The 26,270-nt window shown below is 38.9% G+C and overlaps 1 protein-coding gene across 2 annotated transcripts in view; it reads right to left on the reverse strand.

Moving 5' to 3' along the window:
- The window catches only part of dnah5 (dynein, axonemal, heavy chain 5), a 131,979-nt gene that overhangs the window by 62,095 nt on the left and 43,614 nt on the right, over positions 1-26,270 (reverse strand). For both annotated transcript variants that reach the window (XM_085422332.1, XM_085422331.1), the window contains 19 exons: positions 26,088-26,218; positions 24,235-24,388; positions 19,559-19,826; positions 19,230-19,353; positions 17,296-17,403; positions 17,008-17,122; positions 16,201-16,377; positions 13,934-14,137; positions 13,277-13,456; positions 10,257-10,394; positions 8,450-8,585; positions 7,862-8,043; positions 6,521-6,655; positions 5,082-5,237; positions 3,418-3,600; positions 1,548-1,652; positions 1,163-1,301; positions 571-685; positions 60-250 (listed from right to left, as the gene is read on the reverse strand). In XM_085422332.1, coding sequence (XP_085278458.1) covers positions 60-250; positions 571-685; positions 1,163-1,301; positions 1,548-1,652; positions 3,418-3,600; positions 5,082-5,237; positions 6,521-6,655; positions 7,862-8,043; positions 8,450-8,585; positions 10,257-10,394; positions 13,277-13,456; positions 13,934-14,137; positions 16,201-16,377; positions 17,008-17,122; positions 17,296-17,403; positions 19,230-19,353; positions 19,559-19,826; positions 24,235-24,388; positions 26,088-26,218 — 2,941 coding nt within the window. The remainder of the gene's footprint in view (positions 1-59; positions 251-570; positions 686-1,162; positions 1,302-1,547; positions 1,653-3,417; positions 3,601-5,081; positions 5,238-6,520; positions 6,656-7,861; positions 8,044-8,449; positions 8,586-10,256; positions 10,395-13,276; positions 13,457-13,933; positions 14,138-16,200; positions 16,378-17,007; positions 17,123-17,295; positions 17,404-19,229; positions 19,354-19,558; positions 19,827-24,234; positions 24,389-26,087; positions 26,219-26,270) is intronic.

Here is a 26,270-nt window from a genome sequence, read left to right on the forward strand (position 1 = left end):
ACAAAAACAACAATTTACCCGTACAAACAAAACCTTCAGTGTTTGCATCTGCCTCTTACCTTTGATGAGTGTGAGGAACTCCTCGTGTTTGACCTTGTTGCTCTGCATGTCTATCTTCAGCGTCATCAGCAAAGTGAAAAGAAACTTGTGGTCCTCATACAGGCCCCGTGCTGCGTACTTATAAACTTCAAAGGTCATGAACTCTATGATGTTGGCGATCCGTTTACTTGTGATAGGGCTTTTAGAAGACCTTTTCAGGGAAATAAACAGGTCTTCTAAATAACATAGCAACTTGAAGATTCTGTTGCTATGTCATAAAATTATACTTGCCAGTAGTAAGAGTGAGAACTTCTCTAAAATCAAATATAAACTACTAGTAATGATTGCACAACTTCATGAAGTAATAACTTGCAGGTTTTTACATTAGAAAGGTATGGTGGTTTAAATGCACAATAGTTCCTTGATTTGAAGTTTGCAAAGACTTTCCAATATACATATAAACACACAACAAATTACTATGGGCAAACCAATTCATTAAGCAGGAAATGGTAAATATCAGCGTATCCTCACCTGGCCAGAGAAAGGTCAAAAAGTCCCAGGAACTGTCTAAGAGACGTCTGATACATGACATTCACCATACTCATCTCTGTAATCAGGAAGTACAGGATGCTGCCCCTGGTGGCCACTGGAATCACACAGGGAAACACAAAAGCACAAACTCCAACAAAACAAGTAATATCGTTCATGAGGACATTTTTAAACAGGTTTTTGAAAGAATGTTCTGTTAACTGTAGCCTCCATCCATCCATCCATTCGCGTCCGCTTATCCTGTTCAGGGTCGCGGGGGGCGCTGGAGCCTATCCCAGCTGTCATAGGGCGAAAGGCGGGGTACACCCTGGACAGGTCGCAGTCTGTCGCAGGGCCAACACACAGAGACAGACAACCATTCGCACTCACATTCACTCGCACATTCACACCTATGGGCAATTTGGATTAACCAATTAACCTATCCCCACTAACTGTAGCCTGTATTTTTTAAATTAAAACCAATATGTCTCACATTTGTGTAACTGAAGGCTGACTGACACTTTGCAGGCTTACTTAGAAAAACACACAAAAAAAGAGGGAACTTTGTTTTTAAATCATTTTCATTTTCACTTACCTGGCCGGTACTCCTCTCTGGCTGCGTTGATCTGGATCTCAGTCTCTGCGGCAATCTGTAACTTCTGAGTGACTTCTTCAGCTGTACACTTCGTGTTGCTAAGGACAAGAATCAGACTCTCATCATCAACCAAGGAACCCTAAAAAACACACAAACAATTTTTTTTTTTTTAAAAACGATTATTTTTCACAATTTATATCTTATAAAGCAAAAGAGAAAAAGAAAAAGAAGGCTGCAAACTACTTCTAGTTTTAATTAAAAAACGAGAATGCACAAAACTTGGCCCCAACCTCACCCATGCAAATGAATAAAACATTTTCTCACTGGTGGCAATGTAGTTAACCATTTCTAAAAAGAACATTTCTGACACATTGCGGTTTCTTGCCTGTGTGCTCGTCAGTCGGTAGAGAAGACTGTCTTCTAGTTCCTTCATCTTTCTCTTGTTAGATGTCACATCTTCCAAGAGGTCTGTCCTCTCCTTCTCCAATTCCTGGTGTCATAAAAGCAAAGAAAACACAACCACATGAGCAGATATAGCTGCAGGATGGTGCTAGAGAAAGCCTGTCATTAAAATCAAAGGTCTTTGATTCTGCATTGCTCTGATGAGTTGATTCTGTCTGTGGCTTTAGACTCTTCTCCGGTGCCTGTCTATCATGGTGGCCTCTGGTAGCTGTCTATATTATTCTTACTAATATCTGCAGCCGCGTGAAGGTCAAGAAGCTGAGATTTTGGCAAAAAAAATTAATAAATACCTTATCTAAATGAATAGATGAGCAGAATCCTTATGAAGAATAAAAACGCCCCTAGAGGAGAGATAGCCTTAGGGTGATGATAAGACCTGTAAAGCTATGTTGTCGCCCTTTTCTCCGTAGTCCTAAGTAAGCCCCAGCAAATGACTCCAGCTTACCTCTTCTAAGTGTCCAAAAGTGTTATTTCTGCACTGGGGAAAGCAGGTCTTATCAAAATTTACACCACAGTCTTGCCTGCTGGGAGCATAAATTTGACCAGCATGCTAAATCCCTTTTAGAGTATGAGAGACAATAATTGTGATATTTTGTTTTGAGAGTGCGAGAGATTAAACTAAAACAAAATTTGTCTTGTTATCTAAGTCAAATTTAATGGTGGCTCATAAGTAGGCCGACTATCCACATCCCATTAAACTGACTGCCTTTAAGCGGGTATAAAAAAAACAGTCACCACTTCTAAGTGGCAGGTGTGTTTTAAATCAATTAGATTGCTATTTTGATTGTAGATTACAAGCATATTTTCCTAAGAACTGCTGTGTTGGACACTATCACAGCAGGTTGTTATCAATGATAAATGCTCTTTACATATAATGTAATATAATATAATATAATATGAATACACAAATATTTATGAAAATGCTTTTTTTTTTACATTTCCTATAATTTTACTTTTACTATGAGAATTATTATGGTCAAGACAGCAGGCTGGTTTGAAACCAGTGGGTCTGAGAGGACAGAATTAGTATTCATACCCTTTCTATTACTGCATATGAATGATTTCAATAGCTTACAAAGACAGATGTAAGTCATACTGGAGCTGAAAGCTGTGCGTAGAATTGAAGTTTGACTGAAAGTAAAAAGAAACGATTCAACAGTGATGTTGGGTTTGTGAAAACTGCACAAATTGTAAAGACAAGAAGCAGGGCTTATAGCTGAGGTAGTAGTTTTAGCTCTTATTTGATTAAATCCAAATTTAGTACACAGATACAGTAACAAGCCTCTTCCCATCTGGAATAAATCTTTCATTTCATGACCAGCTATCAGCAGAGGGAAAATTGCTTTTCTGTAACAGGACCAGCCTTTTCAGAGTGACAATCAATGAGTCCTGCATTTGGTGCATTTATAATTCACTAATCTATTCCCCAGTGAGACTGACGTCACTTGTCTGTGTCTTTGTGCGTATGCTTGGTACCGATACACGTGAGCACTATTTCTGGGTTACTTTTATTCCCCACTCACACTGTGTTTGACCAAAGCAGGGCGGTTGCAATTGTTTGTATTCAAATGGCGTTCTGATGTCACAGTACAGAGAAAATGAGATTGGGAAAGATGTAGAGAGTCTGCATTTAAATGTTGTTCAAGATTTATTTCAGGTTCTACAAGGATGCACATAAGCAGTATTAATGCAGGGGTACAGTCTAATAGTACATTATGCTAACCTAATTTAAATATGTTCCTTAATTATGTATCGTCTGGCTTTAGTGGCTACCATTTTGAGTACTTGTATACCTGCTTTTCAGTGAGGATGACTCTGCCCAGCAGCTGGTCCTCCAGTCCTCTCATGGTGACAGTGAAGTCAATGATGGAGGTGCGAGCACTTATTTCAGGAGTGTAAGCCGGGTTAGGCAGCTTGGTGGTCATATACAACCTGAAGCCCTTCATCACATCCACTTCTTTGTCACCAAGCTTCACCTGCAAGAGGGTGTATGTGTGTTATTGTTTAGAATATTAAGTCTTACAAATAACATAATAAAGAGCTCAGAGTTGGAATTACTGGTTGGAGTTCTGGTTTTCCATTGGAAATTAATGTGGGTGTATTTGGATGCTAAAAGTTCATATTTTTAGCATCCAAAAGTGCAGAATTAATTTAGAGTGTTCTCATTTGTGTTTTCAGGAAATTGGAATTGTTCAAATCTTTATTAGCAACACAGAAAATACATTTGCGCACAATATAAATGTTTTTTCTCCAAAAGCGCAAACCATTTTTTCCATTAAAAAAATATGAATGTCCTGTTGTACCCAGAGTCTACTTCCAAAGCTTAATTTGGGGTCGTCATTTAGGCTAATGAAACCAAAACCACTCAAACTGTGATCTGCAATTTTCCCAACTACAATTATCTTCAACATTACATAAAACTGAAGCTGCAATAGAGTCAAAATCGGTGCATTTCGCATCTCAGGAACAGGAAGCACTCTGCAAAAGTATGCTGCAATTTCAGCCTTCATCCTGTAAAATCATTTGATTTTTTTATTTTTGTTTTTTTACTAACATGCCCCCAAACACCCACAACTCACGCAACAGCATCAGGTAGCTCCAGTTTGTTTATTTCGCCCCCCAAAAAATAATATTCATTCAAATCAACCAACATCCCATCTGCACTGGCTCAATGCTCCACAGCCTGAACTCCTTTGCATTAGAATGTGAGCTAATACAGGATACCGAATGCACTTTGTGTACTGTATTTAATTTGATGTTACTTTAACAACTGATTGAGTTCGATTTATGTGGTGAATTTAACTTGTTTGGCATCAACAAAAATGATGGAAATAAAAAAGAAAAGGAAGTTTCATTATGCAACAGAAGTCTGTTAAAGTATCGACACTTGCCCTTGTTCTAAGTGGTGACATATTGAATGTTTGTTTCCCTGAGTATGTCTTAAAATTTTATATTTTATTGTATTTTTTGTTAATGTAGCTTTCAAAACTGTCTGAACACCCAAAGCAGAGTCAAGAGAACCAACTGTGCCTTTTTGACAAGATCTAATGATGCCGACCTTCTATAAAAAACAGCAAAATAAAGGAGGAAATAGTACAATGTACACTGCACAGTGTAAACCCTTTTCCCAGACTTACCAAGTACATTTTAATCTGTCTCAAAAGAATTAATATGATCTAGGAAATGTGGTCTGGCTGCCAATGATACTCATACTTAAAACTCTCTTCTAGTCGACACTACCTGTGCAGTGTCAGCGAGAGAGCTTGTTTTTCTCTGTCTGAGCTAATCAAGCTCTATCAGTCCAGGTGTGACAGCTGGCGTGCCAAGGAGAAGCTGGCAAAGTCTCATCATACTGACCACTAGTCTTTGAACATGCCTGCCAATTTCATACCCTTCTAACTAAAAGTAAAATCTAACACATGGATCTAAGTAGGATTATTTCGTTCTGTGTTGTTACCTTGTAAGTGGAGCCGGTTTTGATGAAGTTTTTCTCAAGTATGTTGTCAAGCGCAGGGTCCAACTCCTCCCCCACATCCTCAATCAAAAGGGGTCGACCAAGAGACAAACTGTCCTCTAGGTGGTTCTTGAAGTACTTGTGATTCAGTGAGGTGATCTGAGATCAGACAAGAAAACACATTTTAAAATAGTAATTGTCTGATTTCAATGTGCAGTTTGGATGACCACCACCACAGAGCCTGATATTGTCCTGAGGATATGAAATAAATGGGCTAAATGTGAGAAGATTTTACAAAACAGACAAAAATACTGATTTTACTGTACGATACAATAACCTTCCTATGTGACCACAGCAGCAATAATATTTGTCTCCAACAGGAGTAGGAGACACATGTGTGGTTTCCTCACTTTTCCTTCAAAGCTACAAAGGTCAGCCTCTATGTGCGGATTCTGACTGTTCAAGCTAACAAAGAATTGCTTTTCAAGTGAGCCATTTTTAGAAAAAAATAAATAAACTTTTTCTAATGATGTGACCTGAAGAAAGGGTTGAAACCTACCGCTGGAGGAAATGTGTCTCCAGGATGCTCATAATGGGATTTCAGAATGCATTCACTCGGCTTAGAGATTGCCCCTAACAGGGTCAGCGACTTTTGCTTAGCTTATTATGTCTGCAGAATTGGTGGTAGTTTTTTTGTGGGGGGTTTTGACATTGTGCTCTGTATACTGGATAGCAGGAAGGACCAAGGGCATTAAAGAATTTAGGACCACAGTTACTAACAAGCAATGATGATCCACAAGGCCAGTAACATTGTGGGGATGGAGCTGCACTCTCTAAATGTGGTGTCAGAGAGAAGGATGTTTTCCAAGATAAGGACAATGCTGGACAATACCTCCCACCCAGTCACAGGAGCACGTTCAGTGAGAGACTGAGATTACCCAAATGCACCACTGAATGACACAGGAAATAATTCCTGCCGGTGGCTCTCTCTCTGTAAAATTCATGAATCTAAACCACCAGTACACACTGCAGTAGTTGCACACACTTATGATCTGCACATCCTATACAGGAATATAAGGGCACTGCAATTTCAGCTTTGTCTATATTCAGTGTTGTCTAATATATTGGGATATTTATAATTGGAGCTATTTTCGTTTATTAGAGCTGTTTTGTTCTATTTTTAAATTAGTATTATTTCATTGGTACTTTAACTTGGTAGTAACTGTTCTTACTTGGAACTGTGAACACACAATTTCCTCTAGGATTCTGATTCTGATATTAGAGGCCACTAAAAATCAAAATGGGCACAGGACATTTGGACTGGTGAAGAAGACTAGGTATAATGCAAAAGGCTGCATGACGGATGGATGAATGGATGCATTCATTTAACTTTTATATGCTTCAGACATTGAAACGAAATTGTAGAAGATAGTTTTGCAAACCTGTAGCTCATTCTTGGCTTCTTTGTTCTTGATCCAGCTTTTTCCCTGTGTCTGTGGGTCAATAAGGAGGGGGAAGCGGGCAGCTTTGGTTACAATAATGCCATTGTGAATGGACAGGTCATCATTTGGCAAACCCTGTAAGACACAACATGAATAAATGGTGAGGGTCAATCTTGATGCTTAACAGTATCTCCACCAATGATAAATGGTCCAGCAATCAATGTTTCCTGGGATCCTCGTTTAAAGATAAATAAAAGATATTAGCAGCTACCAGTGCTACCCATCAGCGTTTTAGTAGCACCTATGGTATCAGTTTAAAAATCCTAAATTGTCTGGTTTTCAAGTTATCTGATTTACAAACTGGGCGTCCACACCACCCGGTTGGCGACCCAGCAGACTGACAACAACACCATATCAGCTTTTTACTGCTGAGGGGTAAAAAAAAAATATGACTGTTAACATAAACTAACATTTACACAAACGTTAAAACAACTTAAGCTAACAAAAATGTTAGCAATTCTAGTTAGATTCCCATATATTCACAAAACTTCTTTCAACTACTAACTACTACATTACTGTTACTACAACCAACAATAATAATAATGACGCTATCAGTTAATTTTTAATTAACCTAATTACCTTATTTTCCGCAGGATTTTAAGGTGCACATAAAATCCTTTAATTTTCTCAAAAATCGACAGTGAGCCTTATGTATGAATTCTGGTTGTGCCGATTTTATGTGGTACACAGCACTCAAAAATCTGTCAAAACATGTTTTAGTACAACTATGTTTTGGTAAGCTACGAAGAATTGATTGTCAGAGCGTTATGACAACCGTAGTCAAGAGCCTTGCGGAACAATCTGGGTCCAAAACTCCGTCAGTTTCAGGACAGGTCCCAAAGTCGAACAAACAGTGCGACATCACAGAGAGTTAACTGTCTAAATTCTTTCACATTTAATAAAATGATCAGCGTTGCTGATTTACCAGGTGTAACGATTACGTTTAACATACAGGCATCCATGAAAACAGAATTTATAAGATTATAGTTATAGGTTAGATTAGAGTTATAGGTTAGCAGGAAGTTAGCTCGCTAGTTTCCGTCTAAACATGATATACCATGTTATGACTGAGAGATTTCTGAAAAAAATTAAAACATACAGCTCTGCTATGGCTTCCAGCATAAATGAAGACAGAAAACTAAACAGCAGTGATGCTTGTAGGGTTACTGGGTTGGGCTAGCTGGTATATTGGGTTGGGCTAGCTGGTATATAATGCTGTGCTACATTACATGTGGCATTAATATGTAAAAACATCTTTAATTAGCAAAATAGATCACTGACCTGAAGGTTCCATTCACTAACTGTGGGCGCATCAATGAGCAGTTCAGTCAGATTGAGGTTGTTACCAAACGGGATGTAACGTTGCTTCAGCTCTCGCTGCCAGTCGTTCAGCAGAAGGTTACGAAACTCCTGATTGAAAGGTCCTGAGTAAGAAAGAAAGGCTGTGGCCAGAAGAACATCACCTGGAACAGGAACAAGCGTTGTTACGTGTACATACTTATCAGTACACATCAGTGTATCAGTTACATATTAATCAGATGTGGCACTGCCTATGCACTGAAATGAGAACATGCCTAAATATTAGTGGGGTAATTTTAAAAGTGCAAGAAATTCCATGTCAAACAGTAGCATCACGACCATCCCGCTGATAAATTAAAAACATTAGCATACAATAACGACATGACAGATTAAGGTTATAACTCCAAGTATAACTGCATCATCAGACAGAGATTTTTCACTTCACTGCACATTATTTATCCACAGAACATTTCCCATATCACACAAAGAACTTCATATTATTATGATAGATATTTGTTATTATGTTGCAGAGGCTAACTCTATGTTTTTGAAACCTGCTGTGAAACCCACCCACGAGCCGTTTGGTTTGGACAGCAAACTCTTTGCTCTGTTCCGTCCATCTCTCCTTCTCGCCAGCGAGACCGCTGATGAGACTGGACGCTGTCTGCATCTTGTGTCTGCAGCGCTCAGCATCCTCCAGCAGCGTCTGATGGGAAAGGGGCCCGCAAACAGGTCAGTAGGTTGATGTGTCTATTTAGCCTTGTGTGTCTGTCCAAGTGTGTCTGCCTCTATCCAAGTCTTATTCCACCATCTGCACATTCGTGGATTAAACCCCTAAAAGCTCATCTCTGTTCATCAGAATTACATACCCATCATCATTATCTAACTTAGTACGCATGAATCTAAGAATATTTGCCTCTTCCCTCAGCTGCTCACCAGCGAACTGCCCCTCACTGCATGCGCAAGCCACACTTTAGGTTTTTTTGCTTGACAGAGAGGGACACAGTGCCCTTCCACACTGCTGAAGTGTGTGCTTTGTTAAGCAGGAGAGAAAAACCGAGGGCTTCTTCTGTAAATCAAGAGGACTATAAAGGAGAGGTGGTGCTGTTCCAACAGGTCACAGGAGAGAAGAAGTAGTGTGATGTGTCAGGAACACAGTGACTTGGGCAAAATAAAGAAAATGCTGGGTGTTAAATCTGTGATTACAAACAAAGCATACAAATGCAGACAGATTAACACGTCCTGGGAAGCTTGTATTGCCCCAAGCTATTGTTGTTAATGTTATCTTCACTTTATCTGTCTTCTTTTGCTTTCCAGGACTCATTTTTAAAAAAATATATTTTACCACTTTATAAAGGGGAAATATTGAAAAAGGCATGTGGCCTGTGCTATGAAGCAGAATTTCATCTTATCCTGGTACTTTCAGGGCTAACCCTGAGTTTTTTGTATTATGAAGGTGGTTTACTTCTTACCGAGTTATATCACCATGGTAAATTATGCTGCAAATCTAACTTGCCTTTTAAACATAATTGAATTAAACACTTGATTACAGTCCATCAGATTCTGTTTAGATCATCAGTATCTTAATGACTGAGCTATGATATTTTTAAGCATGTCTGTTTCCTTCCCATGAGCCTAGTGTTCCCAGTCTTCATCCAGAGAGCCATCTAGATTTCCAGTTCTTTTTCTGTTTTTTGCCTTTTATTGTTTAGTTATGGACTTCGACTGCATTCCTAATAAAGCTTGCTTTCTGTTTTACATCGAGACTTTGGTCTTCACTTGGAGCCACTCCTGTCCATCATCAACACCAAATGCCTTTGCAACGAGCCTTTCAGTCTCACTTTTAGCCCTGGAAGATGAACAGTCTCTGCATCTTAATCATGACATTATAACCTGTTCCCGTCCTGGTCTCTTAATCAGGGAGTCTTGATTCACTTGCTGTTCCATTAAGATGTTACATTTCACATCACAAAGTGTACTGAACATGGGAAAACACAGACCAGATGCTCTCACAGACCTCCACAGAGGATTAACCGGTGTTACTCAGTCACTTCAGTAACTAAGGTTCAGTCCTTTTTTTCCTTTTAGCCAGGCTGTCACAGATCTTATGGTACATTTGTCATACTGTACATACTGCAGTTTATAATAATATTGTTATTACATCAGTGGCACATTGATATTCTCAAAAAACATTTTGCTTTCTTGAAGAACGTGGGAAAAAATATCATGTAACAAATAATAAACACAGTTGATCCCCTATAGTAATTGTTGCACTTTCAAATAAAAGATAAAAGGTATTAAATTCCTATATCAGGAGCAACACACAGGTTTTGTGTACTGAACTAAATTACAGTTGTGTTTTGATGAAGTTGCTGACCTGTTTCTCCATCATTGCTTTCTCATATTCCCCCTGTACCACATCAAGCTCTGCCTGCTTGGCGTCTAGCTCAGCCTGAGCTTTCTGAAGGTCCGCATTAGCTATGGTCAGACGATTCTCCTGCACGGCCAAGTTAGCCTAGAAAAAACAGAGAAAAACAATGAAAGAGTGTGGAGGGGAGAGCTGTGATGGTTTGTTTGTTTGCTTTGTTTTTTGCACATTAAAAGCTTCAGGTAAAAAACAGAGAAAAAGTCATTAAATAGTTAAATGGTTAGTGGGATGCCAGTTTATCTCACAGCATGCGCAACCCACAAAGATTAAATGCAGCAGCCAGCGTTCAACTCTAACCCATGGCCTCAGTTACCAGTGTGCTATCTAATAGAGGCAGAAATGTCTGAAAATGGTTAGTAAGATATTTTAGAAGAATGGACATAAACACTGAAAGAAAGAGTTTGAAGATGACAGAAGTAAGCAAAAAGATAGTTTGTGTATAGAGCTAGGGTTGTAGAGAAAACACTGAAGCTCAAAAGCTTTGGAGAAAACTTGAGAGTGTGCTTGGTGTGGGATAAGGAAAAAACATAGCTATTTAATATTAATTGACATCTGAGGGGAACATCCCGTCTCATCTTTCTGCATGTCTGTCCATTCGACTGTATCTCTGTATCCAGCTTAAAGGGAAAACACCACTGGGCTCGAAACCAGAAAATCTGTTTTGTAGGCTGTGCTCCACAAAAGGTCAAAATAAAACAACAGTGCCGAGGGATGTGTATATATGTAGCTGTGTGTGAGTGTGTTTGGAGGGGGATTAGGGAAACAAAGTGGAAAGGAGGAAAAAGAAATTGGTGGCTAGAGCAAAAAGAATAGAATGCAGTTAAGAAAAGAGAGAGGTGTTGAATGAGAACTAACAAGGGTGACAGCAACAGATGTCATCATCAGGCAACATTTCCAAAAGCATAAATGTACACTGTAAATGCCTTTAAATGACTATGACCCATCAGACATTCACAGCAGCTTGTATTTACTTGTAGTTAACCGAGTGGGTGATTCTTCAGAAGAATTTTGCCTTTTGTGTTGGTGAAAGCACATGTTACAGCCATGGGTCACTTTGCTCCTTCATCTGGCGTGATTACCCATATGGAAAAGATATATATAAATCTTATAAAGTTTGTATCTGTCTTGTGTGAAACTTGTATGAAAAGCATATAAGTGTGAAAACAGATATAAGATCCCTTGAAAAATTATATAATGAAACTTGTATGTTTTGGATACTTACTAAAACAATGTATGAAAGTAATGCGAAAGTGGCCACTTTCATGAGTAAATCATGTAAGCCTTATATGATTTACTCATGAAAGTGGCCACTTTCATGAGTAAATCATGTAAGCCTTATATGATTTACTCATGAAAGTGGCCACTTTCATGAGTAATCACATATAAGTTTTTACTATTTCTTTTCCGTATGGGTAGCCCTGTCTGTTTTGTATGCTTATTAGCATGTGCAAGCCCCTGTTAATGATTGGTGCCTGGACTTGTCTCTCATCCTGCCTCCTGGCCTGCTCTGCGTTCTCTCACGAATGACTGGACAGTTGCCCCGGTGCAGTGGTTCAACTGGAATACAGCACTAATCACAGCAGCCGCTTTAAAAGAGCTGCCACTTTGCTATTCAGGACAGTGTGAACAACGTGCCATGCTGTGTTTCCTGATTGCATGAACTAAAGGTTGCTTGTTAGCTAGTTTTGTATTGTTTGTAGCTAACAAGCTTCTGCAAGCAACTCTGTGTAGTGCTTCTCATGATTCTGTAACCTCTTCCGTTGACCAAGCTTGGCACACTCATCCAACTAGAGACACTCAGTTTAGAGGGTGACTAGTTAAGTAAGTTTGTCCCTTTAAAAAATGATAAGTAAAAGAGAAATTAGTTGAAGTAAAGTTCAGTTGCTTCTGGTTAGAAAGCGGTCATTGGCACTGTCTGGCATCTTTATATCCACTTTTCCGTCGTGCTTAGACTACATTATCTCTAAACATATTTTCTAAATTTCTATATTTTTTTGACCAAATAATTTTCTGTTTTGGAAGAATTAACTGCTGAATAAGGTAAGGCTGAATATTAACACTTTAGAAACGTTCTAACATTGAAAATGTTAGCTCTATATTTTCTACTAAGTCCTTTTTCCCCAAAAACAGCCACAGATCAAGAAAATGTTTGATTTAAAGGTCAATCATGGATGCAATACACCGTTTTTCTTTTTGTTAAACACTTTACTTTGCCTTTAGTGGCTGAATTTGCTGATCCATTTAGTTGTCAAAAATGGCACACACAAAAAATGACAAAAATAAAGATTTAGTATGTTTGTGTTTTATCTCTGGGGTAAGCATGGAGGTGAGAGAAGGCTCAGCTGGTAAGCTTTTAGCTTACACAACTTGTGATGCTGTGCAGTAATAATCAAGACTTTGCACATATTTTCTGCAGATATCAGATCTGGGTGTGTGGATTTAATAATTCATTATTAATAATTGAATAATTCACAGGGATTCCAGTGACATAAAGCGAATAAATAGTGCAGCCTGCTGCATAAATAAGCAGTCTTTGAGCACAAGGAGTCTGAGGAAATCCATTTTCAGGCTTGTATCACAAGATTAAAAACGTAAGCCTTGAAAATCTGAGATGCACCCAATGTTTATAATCAGTGGATAAATACTTCTGAATTTTGCTGCACTTCAAACTTCTACCATCAGCAAATTATTGCTGCTGCAGTGTGGAAATGTGCCTTTTTGTGCTTTTGTGGCTTGTGGTTTTTCTACAGAATGAAATGTTTCATATTCATCAGATTGGGAGAATAGTCCAAAAAGTGTGTGTGTGTCCCTAATGTTACACATTTTAGGAGGTGTTTCATAATACATATTTGTAAGGGTGAGTTTAACTTACAGATGCCAATTGGTAGTCAGTGGAATAGTAGATTATTCAGTTCACTTTCTGCTTTTCTGAGGAAGCACTCTACTAGATCTGCAATAATGTTTGTTACCTTCAAGGGCAAGACCTCCTTGTTGATGGAAAAGAAGGAAGCCATGGCTTTGGTCCAGGATGCTATGCCAGCTACATTGCCACACACCCTCTTGGCTGTTTCGATGTTGTAGTCAGGCATTTCGAAATAAGGCTGCAGGAGCTCCACAGTTTCCCTATTAATGCTGTCCTTGGGGAATTGCTTCAGGAGGGGAAAAGAGGCAGAAAAAACAGAATGAGTATGCGGCGGTTTAATCTGGGACTTATTTCAGCCTTTGCATTTAGACAAATGCTGAAAATGCAAAGCTATACAAAACCAGAGAAAATGAAAAAATACATACTGAAAGGGACAAAGACAGAAAATAGAGCATGTACTCAATTGAGACCAAAATTGCATCAGGATGAAAAAAAAAACTATTTAAATCAGGGCATCAATGGGTTATGTTTAAAATAAAAGGTGTTTACAAATAAATATTTTAATAAGACATGAACCACTTTTATGGAAGTGCAGAGACTAAACTCTTAGAGTCTAAGTTTAGCCCTTTCTATTATGTAGAATGTAGCTTTCATTCATGTTAAACATGGCAAATAACACAAAGCATAAATCCTGAATCATGTGTTGAGATAATATGAGCACTTCAGTCTTAACTATATACAAATTAAATAAATGTTACTGCACCTGCAGACTGCCCAGGAAGTTTCCAGCAGTCATGAGTTTTAATGACTCCTGCCATGAAGGAGTGTTGCAGTTCTTCTCTGGGTCAACTTTCACAGGGTTGACCTTCCTCTGGAAGAGCAGCAGCACGCAGTCCATGATCCGCATGATGAGGTGAGGGGGGCGACCGAGTGTCCGTACTGTGGCAATATCCGACGGTTTAATTGTCTATGTGGGCAAAGAGGACAAACGGAGAGCGGGAGAATTTAGAACAGTCATTTACTGTATGGCATGACCCCGATGGGAGAGCTGGAAACATGTGACAAGTAAGTCGAGTAAGGATTTGACGCCAGCAAACTGGACAAACGCAGAGCATGTTAGGAGACGATTAGAGCAGCGCGTTACTATGACGAGAACAAAGGATAAATCATTTGTTTCTCATTACCGTGTTCAAAGAAGAGACAGATACATTAATGAGGATTATACCTAATTCTCCAGTTTCAGAATATAAAAGCAGAGGAGGTGTGCAGAGGGAAACAACACGACGACTGTAAGTATAAACTGTGGCAGAATGAGAGGAGTTCAGGAGAGGGTGACACAGGATTTCCTCCAGGGACTGATTAAAACAAGAGACAGCAGACCAGTAAAGAAAATGTTCCTGTGAGAACTGTTCGGCTGCTTTACTCTCTTCTTATCTTTTCTTGTTTTGCACTTCCCATTTCTGTTCTCTCCTCCTTGCTCCATTTCCACTCAGTGCAAGCCTGAATTTCCCACTAGAGTGTCAGCCACCAGACAGTCTGGGTTATCATGTACTTCTACTTTCACTAGCCTATATCCTCTATTCTCCTACAGCTTCTTATGAAAATCTCTCACTAAGCCCATTGTTACAAAATAAAATCATCACTCCAGTTCAGCAAGAACTACAAAAACTAAACCATTTTATGCTTTACTGTCATCATTAATCCACTGTAACTATTAGCAAATCAGCTCCTTTTGTATGACAAGGAAATGTTATAGAATGGTACCGTTACCTTGAGTTTGCACACACACAAACTCGGTCCTTTTAAAGGCTGGGTGAATATCCAAATTAATCAGGAAACAGAACCAGTCGGTGAATATTTTAATGTGACAGTGTGGTATGAAAAGCCTGAAGAAAGGAAACATGAATTCCTTCAACTCCTCTGCCACTAAAACTGATGTTCTTGAATAAGTTAGAAAATATCTTTTACTTTAATCTCGCTATACTGCAGAACACCAGCAACATTAGGAAGTGTCTTGGGTTGTCTGTTTAGAAATCCGAGGTTTCTATATGCAGTTGCACGATAACATTTTTTTAATGAGGGAATTGCCACAGGAGCTCTGCATGCAACCATCTACCCAGGAGGACAGCTTTAATTACAATGCAGCTAGAGGCACCAGACGACCATACTAAGTTTAGACACACCAGGACAGTAAAGCTGCAGGCAGAAACATTCATACAGCTTCACACATTAAGTCACAGAGGGCTTTAAGTGGCACCCTGAAGCAATACATAGTAAAAGAGCAGGAGAAATCTAAATTGGGTAAATGTAAGTCACACATTAAAGCACAAAAAAACTGCCCTCACTTTTTTAAATATTCAAGTTATATTGTAGGGTTAGATCATGAAGGCAAAGGCAAATATGCTTTGCTTTACTGGATCAAACATGCTTACATTCACCCCCCTAAAGCTGTGACACAGGAAAAACTCTGCTTATGAGTGAAATAATCTAATAGCTACAAGACTCGTGGTGTCTACAAGATGAACTTTGATGACTCTGGTGATCTCCCGCCTTTTTTCACTGGCACTAACATTAGGGTGACATTTGGCTCATGAAAGCCAGTTCAGACAACGATGTCACGTTGCTGTTGAATGATTAATTGCAATCATTTTTCCAGCACATTTTGTAATCTTCAGATCATTTTAATTTGTCTCGTTAAGTGATTTATGATCAACTACCTGCAAAACTAATTATCCTATAATACACCCCCCGGTCCAACACACACACGCACACACACACACTCACACTCACCGCCAATGTGGTACTCAAAAAAAAACAAACTCAGGTTTAACATTTAAACTGAAATGGTTCGTATAGCATGTTGTGAATCTCTAGCATGGCTATAGGCTCTGAGTGATTTAAAAGAAAACAAACAAACAAACAAACAAACAAAAAAGACGTCTGAACGTAGATATGTCTACCTGAGAAATTTAAGTCTGGAGGGAAGCCTTGGAGGCATGTATTCAACATTGCTGTTTCAACATCCCATACCTGCAGCGCAGCCTCTGCCTCCTCGAGAGCTGGCCGGGCAGCTTCGAGTTTCTCCTCAGCGATGGCCTTGTCAGCTGAAATGCTGTCCACAATGGCCTGCGCCTTGTCCTTCACCTTTTGTACCTCTACCTTCACTCGCTCTGCTGCCTGGGCTTTTACTGTCACCTCCTTCAACACCTGCACAAGAAAACAAACACACATTATAAGTGACAGAGAAATGATTTGAAGCTGGGAGACTTTCTCAGCTGAGAAAAGATCGTAAGTGTGGTTAAGTAGAAAACAGAATGCTCAATCCAATGGGAGATGGCAGATCTGAGCATTTGTAACACTGAAGAGGCTCTACCTGATATAGAGGTCTCTGTATAACAAGAGTGAGTGTTCACGAATGGAGGGAAAAAAAGAGACGGCTTAAACTGCTTCACTTATGCTGAAGCATGACTGTAAAAAATACACATTCGTCCCATTAAACATCTATTTGTCTTATTTCTCTCACTGCAAGAGGGTAATTTTACACAACAATACAATATTCCCCAAACAATCACTGGAAAGCCTGATTCCCAGCAACGGACACAATAAACACTTCATCTCTTCATTCTGTGTTCACTTTCTTATTAATGCATGAAACTTTATATTAGTGTCTAATACAAACTAGCATGTATCCATTCAATTCTGTTGATTAGTTCATAGACCGTGTTGCTGTTTTAATAAAAATGCAACTAAAAAGCCAGCTGAAGCATTCTGTATGCTTGTTGAACCTTAAACCCACACACATACAAATAAAAATCCCCTCCCTGCCTACAAACGTACCATATCAGCCTTGTCATTGGCAATCTGTAGCTCCTTCTCTTTCACCTCCAGTTCTTTGCTGAGAGCTGCCACTGACACCGATGCCTCCTTCAGCTTTTGGAGACCAGTATTCATCCTGAAGAGGAGAAATTTTGAATACAGTTGATCAAGTCAAATATGATTACAGCAAACTTGTTGCTTCTGTGTACTGTCTGTCTACTATCTGGGTTTCTGTTTGCTTAAATGGCAACACAACTTGCATATGTTATCATTTGCACAACATTGTTGAACTCATTTTGAACAATTTACCTGTTGGCCAAAGTCTGAACTTCAGACCTCTTTTCTTTATAGATGGTTTTGTAGCCTTGAATGAAGGATAAATAAGACTTGGGTGTGACATGGGTGGAGCGTCGGTATCTAAATTCAAACAAATTGGGTTACATTAATACTGCAACATGCTAAATATTATGACAATCATCATGCGTTGCAGACACACATAAAACAATCTTCACATATATGCATATAATCTTCAAACACACATATATATATATACATATATATTAGGGGTGCAACGATATTCGTATCGATATTGAACCGTTCGATACAGTGCTTTCGGTTCGGTACGCATATGTATCGAACAATACAACATTTGTAATTTATTTTATCAACTTTCCTTCTGACGATGCTGTCTGTGTGGAGCGCTCAGTGAATCTGCGTTCGACTACTCCGCCTAGGCTGCACTGTCGAGCGCAGATCCACTGAGCGCTCCACACAGACAGCATTGTCAGAAGGAAGAGCGCAGGGCAAGCTAGCGAGACAGAAGTTAAGCTCTCCTTGCAACAGGCAAATTGAACCTCCCCCACCCTCATTCAGATCTGGCGTTTGGAATTATTTTGGTTTTCATGTGACGTATGACCCTGAAGGTAAGCGCGTCATGGACTAAAGTAAAACAGTATGTTGGATGTGCCATGCAATGCTCAATTACATGGGTGGGAGCTAGTGTGTTAGCGCAGTTAGTTCGTTAACGTGTTGGCCGTCTAGCCCCATGCACGGGGCTATCAGGGGTAGCTCGTTAACGGAGATTTGCCGTGTTGTGGCGTTAAGGTCATTTTAACGAGATTAACCTGAAAGCACTAGTGGGAACACAACGAATATGACTGCACATTTACGCCGACATCATCCTAGTGCAAAGACAAAAACAACAAGCATGCTACTAACTTTAGCCGAGTCATTTAGACAGCTGTTAGCACATGATTCTCCTTATGCTGCTGAGAATATAGCCCAGAAGAAGCGGATAATATAGCTTTTATTTTGGAAAGAGCCATTTCTCTGTAATAAACTCTCTTTTCCAAAGATGAGTGATTCCTCAATCAGATACAGGGCTCGCAAAATCGCTAGCCCGACGTCCTGGGGCTAGCGATTTTTTTCAGACGGGCTACCCTGCCCGTCGGGCTATTGTAGGAAGGAAAAATATATGTCAATGCTTTTGCATTCTTTCAGAAATGTAGCTGGGTAATTATGTCATTGGCATCGGTGAGCCACTGTCAATATGTGACATATTGAAATCGCGTTTGAATTTGCGCTTGTTTTTTTGCTTTCACTTTGCAATCTTGCGAACTGTGTATAGAGAGCGACAGCACTGATCTGTGAGTGATGATAATTTGTGCACCAATTCCTCTGACATCGTCTTATTAATCGTTAGCTTACTATGCAAACATGACAAGTGAAATCTCCCGCAGCTTAAACATGTGAGAGGTTGATCGCGCAGAGAATCGCTGAGCGTTATGTGAGTGTGTGTGTAAAAGCAGCAGGATTTATATTTCAGTTCTGCTGAGCCAAATAAGACAGGTCAGGGTGAAGAAGTGACAGCCAAAGAAAAGCTTACCACAAAACGGAGAAGTTATGACAAATCAGACTATAAGGCAAAAAGAAAGTGCAGCTTTATGGTTTCATGGACAAAAGAATTTCTGTGGCTGCAATATGACGAGCTAATTAACCAGGGCTGCACATAAGTGGTCCGCAGGTGCGCATTCGCTGTCAAAATAAAAAACACGCACAAGGGTTAGGGTTAAATTTAAAAACTGTACTTTTGAGTTAAAATATATATTTATATTTTTAATAAATGACAAATTAAAAAGGCATGAACATTTTTTTTGTATCGAAAAAACATCGAACCGTGACACCAAAGTATCGAACCGAACCGTGAATTTTGTGTATCGTTGCACCCCTAATATGTACTGTACCTCTGGAAGTAGTCCACACATTTCTCCGCTACACCATCCTGGAAGGAGCCCATGCACTGAACTACCTCACATTTAACCTGGGCTGAGCAGTCTATGTCATAAACAGACAGGAAGTGCTCTGAAACTGAAGGACAGGAAGAAACGAGACAGGACATTATTAACTGAAGAAAAACCTCAGAGAGCGCAAAGAAAGTCGATATCTTGTATTCATATAACAGCATCCACTTTGAAATAAACAGAGTATAACATGTACCGCATACATTTTTGAAAAGAAATGCGAGCACCAGACAGGTCACATTTGTGAAAATAAAACTGTGTGTTAAAAATACCTGCAACCAGTGCATCTTTGGGCCAGCGGCTGAACCAGTCCATGGTGCAACCAGAGATCAGCGCCGGAAACTTCAACGCTCGGTTCCGGAACTTCTCCCCAACAGGGGAAAAGCACAGAATGACGTGGAGATTATGTCGAACTCGTGACATGAAGTAATCGTACAGGTTTCCGTTGGTTGGAGGTCGCCGGGGAAACTCTCGCTTCATGACAGGGATGAGATCATTGAGGATATCATCTATTTCGTCACGGGCAAACAAGTTGGACACCTGAAGGCAGAAACATGCAGTTGTGTCTCTGATATCACAATACTGACGGACCTAACCATAGTTCGCTCGTTTAACACTTTTCTTAATTTCGGCTGTCGTCTCTTACAACTCATGGCCGCAGCGTTTTTTAGCTGCGTCCAACAACTGCCAGGTCCCGGCATACTTTTTTTAACAGGGGGGTGTGATGAGCTGATGGAGCTCCGATGTGTCTCATCCTCCCCTGCAGCCATTCCCAAGCCACACCCCGCCACAATCCATGTACCTGTACTGCTGTGTATTTTAAAGCTCAAACATTTCTACTCCGATAATAGTGCCAACCAAATCTTTTACAGAGTAATTTTTCAATCTGATCTGATCAAAGATTTCCCATACAGAGATCTAGCAGTTGCAGCTTTTAAATGCAGTGATTAGCACTGTCACCTCACAGGAAGGCTGTGGGTGCAAACCTTGGACGTTCTCTTCAAATACAATGGCTTCCTCCCACAGTCCAAAGACATAAATGTTAGAAACATTCATGTATTTCCCTACACAATACTGTGTTTTATTGACCATTTTTTAACATTATTTTAATTGGATCTTCTTCTTCCTCACACTTCACAATAGTTGTCACTTCTTCTTACCTCAACCTCTTTCCTTAGCAATTTCAGTAGAAGTGTATATTGGTTGGCTGATGAACTAAATGTATGTGACTGCTGGCAAAAAATCTTGAAATGGTGAGTTTTAAAACAGCTTGCTGGGTGGGTATAAGTTTAACCAAGTGGATGAAGGTACGAGATTCACTGTTTAAATGTTTTAAGCTGAGTCATTTCTCCAAATCCCCAGTTTCCATTAGAGAGAACATGTAACTCAGATTTAAGAAAGTGAAACAGTGTCATGGGGGACTATGTGGTGTTGTGGTAAGTGTCCCTAACCATCTGTTACTCTCACACAAAAAAACAATATCACGATAACAGCTTGCTTTTCCTTTTTGTTTCTCATCTCTGTCACTTTCTCTCACACACAAACATCCTAATACTACTGCAACACAAACTCCCTCCTACAACCAAACACAAACATAACCTACAAACCTCTCACCTACACACAAACAATAAAAAAACAACAACAATATCGTTCTACCCAGGTCACCACTTAAATTTACCCCACCTGGTAATGCAGCTGCTGCTTAAACTGTTATCAAGCCATGGAGGCAGAAGAAAAGGTGACATGGGAGCAGGGGGGAAAGGCCAAAGATGAGGAGGAAAGGAAACAATAATACTATTATCAGGCAGACAGCGAAATAGAACATGCAGACACGTTTACATACACGAGATTAGAAAAGAGGAAGTGCCGGTTGAAAATGTAAAGAAAAGAAGACAAAAAGATGGGAAAATAAATAATTGAAAGAAGGGAAAACAAGTGGGAAACTAACAGGGAAAAAGCGCCTGCATGGCTCTTATCATGGTGTTCCCATAGTGTTAAATGTCAAATCCAATGATATCCACTGACTTCGAACAGTGTAAGAGCTTCAGCTTGGTGAGTGCTGGTAAACCTCACTGGAAGCTTAATACTTGTCACATGAATTGATCTGACTTCTGACCTCTTTTATTAAGTGACTTCCCGAATAACAAAATGTAAATATACGGAGTTCAAAATAAGGGCTTTGAAAGTTGTCTAAATATCCCGTGGTGGCAAAAATTCATACAACCCCTCCCAACTGTGTAAACAAACATGGAGAGGAGGAGAAAAGATGAGGAAAGGGAAGAGAAAATATAACCATCGAGTAGAGAGAAGACAGTAAGAAATGTGCATAAGAACTAGCGGGGAAAAAATCAAAGGGCAGGACAAAGATGAAAACAAAATTCTGGGAGTGGAGAAAGAGTCTTTCAGCAGATGTAATGAAGAATGCTGTAGTACACAGAGGTGTACTTGTATGTGATTGTCCATTATAGTTTCATTTCATTACAAATATCAAAGAGAAAATAACTGCAACTCGGTCATAATGGTGAGGAAAATACACTTTTAAAATTGCACTGAACTGATACGACTCGTGCTCTCTTAAGATTGCATTCATGAAATGTTTACTGCACTCAAAGCGGAATGCAGTGCTAAAACAAAATGTTGTCTTCTAACATGCTTCTTTATCCTGCTCTTTTCCTTATCTTCTCACACAGGCCTCAAAGGTTTTTCATGTTAAAATAGAGTACTTTCTCCCAAATGTCACCAAGTAATTGCTTGTTGAGGACTATTGGGATTCTCTTTAATATTTTAAGGGTTTGACCTCACAATTTGAAGCACTTTGAGTAGACTTGTGTTGTAAACTGATGATTTTTAAACAAAACTAAATTAAGCTGACTTGAAGTGAATATACACAGCTATCTGAGCGAGTACAACAGTTTGTAGGTTTTCCAAAACTATGTGTGACTGTTAAATAGCTGGTGCCAGTGCTTTCATAAAAAGATAATATGTGAATCAGACAATTATAGTTGTGCCAAAGAATTCATAAATTGTACAGTTTTCTAATAAACACCACCTCTAAGTCCACCTCTCCAGTAACTATAAAGCAATTCAAAGGCAAATTACAAAAATATAAATATAAAATGCATGCAATATAAAACATTAAGTTTGTAAAGCATGCAAAGAAAAGCTGCAGAACAAAGACACCAATGGATTGAAAACTTGCTTAAGGAAGCACCAAGTAGCTTTCTGTACTGTAGTGCCTTACAGACCAATTACAGTAACATTATCTAATATAAAATATCAGTATGAGTCATTCAGATGGACTATCAGACAATGAGACTCCTTCCTCTTACTTAAACTTGGAACCATATATTTTTCAACACCAACACTAACTGAGCTCTGTAAACAGTTTTATAAACAGTTAAAGTTTTATGGCAGGCTTACATTTCAGACTTTATGATATAATTTTAGGGGATGAACACAAAACTTGCATTAAGTGTTGAGGAATTTTAGCCATTTAGCAGAAAAGTCAATGAAAAGTCAGTCAGTCTTTGTCCAAACCCATCTAGAAAAGCAAGAGTAGCTTTGGAAAAAAACATTTTAGAGAATATATAACTATGGTAAACCTGTATAATAAAGACAGGAAATAAAAGGTATGGATAACATTTTGAATGCCTTATGAACAGAGACTGAAGTGGCCCAGAATAATCTAAAAGGCCATTTCAGCACCTTCAGCTAATGAGCAATAAAATTTAACAGAATGCGCATTGGTGTCGCTTCCAGTGACGGCATGATACGGCTCAGTACATAATAAGAATAATTACATTTTCTGCTTAAGCTCTCAGCACATTCCATATTTCATTCTTGACCCTGTGATGGCTTTATGGTGCTGATATTATTAAAGTTACTAGCGCTAGCTAGAGGCTGTACTTTAGCCTGTTGTGCTACAGAACAGGAGTTTGAATAAATAGAGTAACTCGTTTTGTTTTGTCTTTTTTTTTTTTTTAAATAAAGGTGGGTAATTTCGAGTAACTTTTCACATAATTCAACAAATATCAGAAAACACACAAACTATGTCTGCGCATTTTGCCCCAAAATTCATTTTAGAGTTTTTAAATCAGACATGATGAGTTGCTGACTTGTGTTTTTGGTGAAACATCGTGCAAAACAAACTGAAGTATTCTCCTTTATATTATTCAAAAGTTCCATATAAATACTGCACTAGGCAGTTTGGTACAGTTTAGTGCAGGCTATGCCAGTTACTTTCAAACACTGTGTTGAAGTTAATAGTGACACACTAAGTTGGACTGGTACGGAGCAAGCTGTAGTGTTCATGGTCAATATTAGGCTGCGTCAAGTGTAGCATACATGAATTTCTATTTAAGAAGATGATGAAGATTAGATTCATCTCCCCAAATTCCATCTTTTATACTACCTTTAAAATATCTTGGGGTTAGAAATCGGCCATATAGCTTGTGAAACATGTGCTTATATCTTGTTGACTTCACTTAGCTAAATCCACAAAGAGAAATGGATATCATGGTAGCAACATCACATGGCAGCTTATCAAATAAGACTCTACTAGTGGCTCAAAACAAGTTAGAATGCAACTTATATCTAAGTAACTGTTTCCCCAAGCTATAACTCCTGATTACAAACCATAGGATATACTGTAATATCACCTGAAAAACAACAACAGAGCCAATGCAGTCCATGCACATGCACAGCACTGGATCACTACTGTCTATTAATGATATAAAAGAAGTAGAAACAACCAGATGCCTTTTTAAAGATACCTTAACCTCTCATTGATTATTTAATTTAAAACTATACAACTTTCAAACACTGCACACTGCATATTCTCTTGTTGTTCTGGTCTCACAGCCTTAACTGTGACCCACATTAAGTAGAGGATTACATTACTATGAATACGGATTATTTGGAATCTTTTCTCCTTGTGTGTGCTGCTGACCTCTCCAGATGACAGCACATTATTCATGTACTCCAAGAAGGACTCGTCTTTTATTTCGTTGTCAGTAAAGATGAAGCTGATGCCTTTTCCATGCTGGCCAGCTGTTCTGTACAAACTCTTCAGGTCATCCATCAGGTTGGATGTATTGTATGAGCTGGAAAAGAAAAGCATAAAATAAATATGCACACCCTTTCTTCACTAATAACTAATTTTACAGCTTCTAAAAATCATCCATACGTAGTTAAATGCAATCAAAAAGTGCAGCAGCAGAAAACTAGATCGCACAAAAACTTTAATTCATCTATTTATGTGCCAATTTGCATGAAATTTCTCATGAGATTGAAGCTCAAACTACATTTATTGGTGAGAGCGGTTTAAAAAAAAAAGTGTCGGCGCCCCAGTTTGAGGCTTGGACGATGAAAGTGAAGCACATCTTAGCTTGAAAGTTCACCTGCTTTAGTGTGTGAATGTCAAATTTATTGAATTATAAAGAGGCAGATGAAAAATAAGTTAGAGGGAAAATGGAAGAAGCTGCAAATTGGAGATATTAACTGCATAAACAACATGAGAGAGAAACCACAGATTACTTTCATCTGGTTCTTTAATGATTATCAGTGAGATGAGATACTCCATCCTGTAGTTAATAAGAAATTATAACAACAGCCCTAAGTGGCTGGGAGTTACGCTGTGACTGCCAGACTAGATACGCATTGCTGGTTATTAAAAATAAACACACCTGTTCCCAACTCAACCCAGCAAAAGTGATGAGTTGACCAGTTTGTAAAAGAAGAAATAATATTTGAGGACAAAATAATGGCAGTTTGAGAACAATGAAGCTAGTTAAGCAAGATACAGGTAAAGAGTAACCTCTCCACTCAAGGGAGAAAAGCTGCTTAAGTGAAAAGTAACATTGTGTCAGCCATAAGGATAAAGAGCCCGGACACAGACAGCATGACTACTAGCCACTCAGGGCTGCTGTGATGATAGAAATGCTTCTTTATATGCAGTCTAGTGTGCTTCTAAGAATCCACTGCAGCATATATACCAAAATAAATGCTTTTAAAAAATCTCTAGTAGGAATAATAGTGTTAGGATAACAAAGTTTAAAAGAAATTGTGTACATTAAAGCAACAAGAAAGTCTAAGTTACTGTACAGACAGAGGGAGAGAAAGAGAGTAAATTGGGTTTGCATGAAATAAGAGAACTATCTGTACTGGATGTGCATCTGAAAATCAGTTTTATGTGTGTATCAGAGAGAGCAGATGAAAAAGAAGGAAGGGGACACACAATAGAGGTATCCGTTTTCACCAGGGATAGCTGTGAAGCTAAGAGGACAAACATGTGGTTCATTAATATTAATAGGAAACATTAAAATCTGTTTGGCGAACAAACCGGTGGAAAGTGTGACAATAAATGAATGTAGGGACTGAAGGAGGAAACTACTTGACAGGTTTGGAAGCACGAGTTAGTGATGGTGAGTTAGTATGTTAGTGAAGCCAGAGCTTCTGAGATATCATATAATTAGTATGATATCTGTACCTCTAATGAGAATATACTAGCTGCTGGGCCTGAGAGCTGATAATGCAGAATGTTTCTCATCAGTGACAAAGGTTCTGAGTTTAATGGTTTGATTATAGATGATTATATGATTAATGATTAGATTATAACTAAATCTAACGATTATAAAACAACTTTAGTTTGACATGTTTTGTGAAGGAATTACTCAGAAAAGGAAATCTGACAATGAAAGGTGTTACTACCACTCCACAATCCAATCCTTAGGAGGTTTACAACTTACACCACCCTACCTACATCATTAATAATATTAATATTAATTTTTGCCAGCACACTACCGTGTGAGCGTGATCTGGAAGATCTTGTATCCAGCTATGAACGAGGCCAATCTGGTCAGGCTCTGTTTGCCAGAACCCCCAACCCCCACCAGCAGGGCATTACCTCCCGGTGTTCGGATTATCCTCGACACCTACAAATACACACAGAGCTAGAGTCAAATAAGCATGTTTAGATTTGCAGTA

The sequence above is a fragment of the Rhamphochromis longiceps genome, linkage group LG11 (assembly GCF_057381845.1).
Source record: "Rhamphochromis longiceps isolate RC_006_pf linkage group LG11, R_longiceps_female_GT1.1, whole genome shotgun sequence".
NCBI classification, from domain to species: Eukaryota; Metazoa; Chordata; class Actinopteri; order Cichliformes; family Cichlidae; genus Rhamphochromis; species Rhamphochromis longiceps.